Here is a 5,332-nt window from a genome sequence, read left to right as displayed (position 1 = left end):
ACCTGATCCAGCAAGGTCTGCCATGATCTGATCAGTGATAGCTGACCCCAGCACAGTGCAGAGGCCATCGAACTTCCCTCTATCACATCCCCACACTTAACCCCTTCCCTGCTGTCAAAGAAGGGTGGGCACAATCGGTAGTATTCTGCCATTCAGGGGGAAGGGCCACCCATTACGCAACCCAGGAAGGTTTTTTCCCCCTTTGTCCGACCTCTAGGACACCCCCCCAGCGGGCTGGATTATAGCCTGCGAGACCCCGCACTTACCATTAGAATAGGGCGGCCCGGATCCCCCATTTTGGGAGTTGTAATTGGCGCTGGACATAGTGACTGATCAGTGAGGACGGGGGAACAGCACACCGGAGATCGTGCACGGACGGCCTGTGTGTGCCGGAGACTCAGCCGCTCATGGTGACTTCTTCCTGGCTGGAAGCCGCCAGGATCCGCCTGGTGTAGGCCTGAGAATATTAGCAATAATGAAATTATTCAGCTCAGGCAGCAGGAAGTGCAGAGTCCCGGCCCTGGGGCGGCCCCGCACATGCGCGCTTAGTACACGTGGCACTTCCTGTCCGCGGACTGTACCGCCGTGTACCGAGTGGAGGAGAGTGCTACTGCTCTTCACATGCTGAATTTGAACAGATGCGATACTTGGATTGTTCTCAAAGACGGGGCTCTGAAAAAGGGGCATTTCGGGCTTTATGATGCTATATATTTTTTACAAATCTCTCAGACAAGTTAATGAGTAGTTTCCCTGAGCTATGTGCAAACTATTTCAGAACAGTGTGCATTTATACTTACTAGCAATTAGCAAACGTGTTCATGGATGGGTAAATCTCCAAGATGGAGCTGATTCTGAGCTTCTAATGTGCAAGTGATAGGGCACAGAGGGGGTGCTGATACATTAGCACTGGTTGTTGAAAGTTAGTAAAATGTAGGGCTGCAACTAACGATTATTTTCAAAATCGATTAGTTAGCGGATTATTAAATTCGATTAATCGGATAAAAATAGTTTAAAAAAATGGCTCCAGTGATGGAATTCTAGTTTGTATTGAGATTGTAGTCTATCACGGGAGCAAGCTTATAGCGGTGACCACTTTACAACATACACAAGGACCAATACAGAATACCACCAGCTATAAAGGAACAACAAATCCCAGCAATAATACATTATACAGCCGGACAATGCAGAATGCCACCAGCTATAGAGGAACAACAAATCCCAGCAATAATACATTAAACAGCCTGTATAATGTATTATTGCTGGGATTTGTTGTTCCTTTATAGCTGGTGGTATTCTGCATTGTGCTGCTGTATAATGGCTGGGATTTGTTGTTCCTTTATAGCTGGTGGTATTCTGCATTGTGCTGCTGTATAATGGCTGGGATTTGTTGTTCCTCTATAGCTGCTGGTGTTCTGCAGTGTGCCACTGTATAATACAGCGGCACACTGCAGAATACCACGACCAGTTATATATATTTTTAAAACAGGAACATTAAAAAGGTTTAGAATCTCCCCATGGTGGTGGTGTGGAGGGGTTCCCTCCTTTCAGTAATAACGTACATTTGATGGCAGCACATGCCCAGGTCTGCCCTATAGGAACACTGGGGGTGATATACTTCAGGAGTCTGCAGCAGAACATAGCCGATGAGGACTGTCTGGGGAATCAAATATTCAAAATCATCTATCACCCCAGTGTTCCTATAGGGCAGACCTTTGCCATATCTGGCCCTTTGCCTGTGCCTTTCTGGGCCACGGCCCGGACATGGGCTGAATGCTGACCTGCGCTCGTTGCTGAGTGACTGAGAATTGAGAACATGACTTACTTTGAATCGTGGGCCCTTGATTGTTGGCGGGCAGCGGCGAGTCAGGAAGCTCACAGGGAGGAGAGGGGCGTGCAGCTCGTGTGTGGAGCCTCCAACAGGCAATCTAATTGATAGCTGACTAATCGATGATGGAAAACGTTTTCCATCGTCGATTTTAATCAACTAAATCGAATAGTTGTTGCAGCCTTAGTAAAATGTGCAGGTGGCAGGGCACAGAGTGGGCACTTATACTGCAGAACTGGTTGTTAGAAAAGTGGCAGGGTGGTGTTCATAGGATGTGCAAAAGATGGGCAGGAGGGTGAGGTGGCCAGAGAGGGATACACTTTGGAGTAGGAGCTGTAAGCAGGAGTTTGAGGTGGCCAGGGAAGGATGCCGGGGGAATGTAGGTGCTGTGAGGTGGCTGGGGAGGGATGCATGGGGAAGGGGCTGTAAGAAGGAAGGTGAGGTGGCTGGGGAGGGATACACTGTGGGGTAGGTACTGTAAGCAGGAGTATGAGGTAGCCGGGGAAGGGTTTTGAACCAGGGTGCAAAGTGGTTGAAGAGGAATGCACTGTGATTTACGGGTAAAAGGGGTAGGGAGGGAGGAGCTGATCTCTGGAAGCTGTGCCAAAAGACAAGCCAGGCAGAGGGCAATGGTCTAATCACCAAAATTACCTCTGGACCCCCACTAGCCTATCTTTTCCCCAGCAGTGATTTACCATGGCAGCCATCTTGGTAGAAGCAGCACTTGGCTTGCTGATTTCAGAGCCTCCAGCAAGCTGAATAGTGACCAGCATAGTAGAAAAATCACCACATCTCACTCCAAATTTCTTAAAGTGGACCTTTACACTCAAAAATCAAATTCTACCAATGCATCCCTCTATGTATGATGATTGATAACAGAGACATGTTAGGTGTAAAATGCTATGATTTTGAAATACTTACACTTGCAGAGCATTCACCTCCGGCTTTGAAAGGGCAAAATTACCAGTTTGGCAAAGCAATACACAGCCTTGTCATCAGCAGAGCATTGCAAGGATATTTCATCTGTAGTCTCACAAGAAAGGCATTTTCCTCCCCTGAGATGATGTGCATGGTTACATGTCCTAGTCACATGTCTAGTCGCGTGCCAGAAACCCAGGAAGTAAAAGGAGAGTTAGTAATCTCCCCCTAGTAAACATGGCCACTGTCAGAAGGCTGGGGAAGAAAAGAAAAACATGGTATGCAAAGAGCACAAAGCTTGCAATTATCTAGAAGTATATGTTTGTAGATTGTCACATTTCTAAAGTTGTGTTTATTGTTATTTTAACCCTTTCGCTGCCACCAACATAAGGCATACGGCGGAACAAAAGTGTTCCGGGCTGGCCAGCTCAGTATGCCTTACGTCGGTGGCATTTACAGTTCTGCTATAAGTGCATGGTTGATTCAGCGACCACAAGCTTATAGCAGAACTGTTCAGCTGACTGTCCCCATCAAAATAATAGCTCACAAGCCGCTGATGACAGCTATTACCGAAAATACCGGGTGCCCCCGGCACCGCTGCTGCCGGCCGCCAGCATCTAGAGTCTCTCATCCCTCCCTGGAGCCACCCCAGGGAGGGATGAGAGACTCCATGGATCCCCGCTGCTTGTAGGGTCTGTGGCAGCGGGGATCCGTAATAAAATCACCGGCGGGGGGTCCCGGGAGCAAGCGGCTGCTGGCCGCAATTCAGGATATATCATTGATATTTAACGATCCCTCTGTTTACAGCAAACACCGGAGTGATAGTAAGATATTTTTACTATCATTAGTTTGTGAATGAATGAGAAGCCTCTGTACTGAGTGCTGGGGCTGCAGAAAAAGAAATTGAGGACTTATGTCCTCAATTTTTTTTTCTATTTCAAAAGGTAAATGTCCCCAGATATTTTGCCGCAGCCCCCCCCAACAGTAAAAAAGAAAAATAAATAGAAAATGTAAAAAAATAAAAATGTAAAAAATAAAAAAATGTGTACATTAGCTGATTTGAAAAATGTTCCGGAGGGCTTGGCAGCGAAAGGGTTAAAGGGCTTATAAACCCTTCAATTTTTTTGCCTATATCTACTGCTAGCAAACAGTAGATATAGGCAAAAAGTTTTTTTTGTTTTTTTTTTAAACAGCTTTAACAGCAGTTTAAACTTACCCTGTTTTGGCCGTGCGCTCCCGCCCGAGCAAAAGCATCGGATTTTCGGCCGGGAGACGAGCAGAGACGCAAGGTAAGTCTATGGACGCGTGCACCCGCATGCAGACACCGTGGGATCGCAAGTGCCAGCAAGCAGAGAGGAGTCAGCGCTGGATCGAAGAGCCGGCCGCACTGCTGGAGGGACAGATGAAAACATCAGGAAAGAAGAGGAAGATGGGATTAAGAAACCTCATTTACGGTAAGTGCTAACATTAACATTGGGGGAGGGAAAAACATTATTGAAATTTTTGACTTTAATGTCACTTTAAAGATATGGGTAAAGGTCCACTTTAAGAGTAGCAGTCAGAGGCAGTATAGTTGCTCATCCAGGCAGAGCCACCTGGCGGCGGCGCCGATACTCAGTGGCAGCTGATGCTGAAGCAGCCGCCTACACGCCATGCCACCGGCGGATACAAAAAAATTATTCCGGCCCCGGGACCGGCAGGGAGCAGACGAAAACTGCACAGTGTGAAGGAGTGTGGCCGGCCAGGCAGGTACCTTGGAGTCGTCACTAACCCAGCTCAGCTCCGCCCTCAAGTTGTCTCTCCTCTCTGATGTGGCTGAGGTCATATTGAGCAGACTGAGGTACTGAGAGGCTGTACTTGTCGTCCACAACTCCACAGTCTGACTGAGCCAGATTTGTCCTCCCTAGAGCGCCTCACATGGAATTAACAAGGCCCTGTCCACTGGTTTCCAATCATTCAACAATGTTCTTTGGCTTTAGGGTATCCTCCCATTATGGTACACTTCAGTGCTGCTGGAACAGGAACATTTTTGTGTCTTGTAATGTGGGGGAGGGGGTGCTCACACAATACTCTTTTGGAACCCCATGACTGCTAACCTTCATTCCTCACCTGGCTGCAGTGGTCTGTGTCCCTGATGCTCTCCCTGCCTGTATCAACAGAGGCACCTCAAATGTCACTTCTATCCGAATTTGTGAGTGCGGTGGAATGTGCGATCTCACATTCCGCAGTAATGCCTGAGGAATGTGAGATCGCACATTCCACCGCACTCACAAAGTCGGATAGAAATGACATTTGAGGACCGATCAGCTCTTCCAGGCAGATATGGTAATGCAGATCGGTTCTTCTGCACATGCGCAGTGAGTCGATCTGCCCTGGAAAAGCTGACAAAGCAATTGAATGTTTGACCTAATGGGCTGTCACGCGTTCCACCGCTGTCAAACTGGGCAGGATTACATTGGAATGTGTGACTGCATCACCGGTCACACATTCCAAACTAATCACAACATTTGATAGAACACCGGTGTCAAATCTCCCAACAGCATCTGGAAGCCATAGCCAGCCTGCAATTGGATATTATAAATTGCAAAA

The 5,332-nt window shown here is 47.6% G+C and overlaps 1 protein-coding gene across 2 annotated transcripts in view; it reads right to left on the bottom strand.

Annotated features, from left to right (window-relative positions):
* The window catches only part of SEC24A (SEC24 homolog A, COPII coat complex component), a 117,913-nt gene extending 117,352 nt beyond the window's left edge, over window positions 1-561 (bottom strand). For both annotated transcript variants that reach the window (XM_018569961.1, XM_018569960.1), the window contains exon 1: window positions 267-561. In XM_018569961.1, coding sequence (XP_018425463.1) covers window positions 267-324 — 58 coding nt within the window. In that variant the 5' untranslated portion in view covers window positions 325-561. The remainder of the gene's footprint in view (window positions 1-266) is intronic.
* Window positions 562-5,332: the final 4,771 nt, after the last annotated feature.

The sequence above is a fragment of the Nanorana parkeri genome, unplaced genomic scaffold (genome assembly GCF_000935625.1).
Source record: "Nanorana parkeri isolate BGI_ZX_2015 unplaced genomic scaffold, ASM93562v1 scaffold1433, whole genome shotgun sequence".
NCBI classification, from domain to species: domain Eukaryota; kingdom Metazoa; phylum Chordata; class Amphibia; order Anura; family Dicroglossidae; genus Nanorana; species Nanorana parkeri.
The sequence above is the reverse complement of the archived record's forward strand: the minus strand, read 5'-3'. Positions and strand labels throughout refer to the sequence as shown.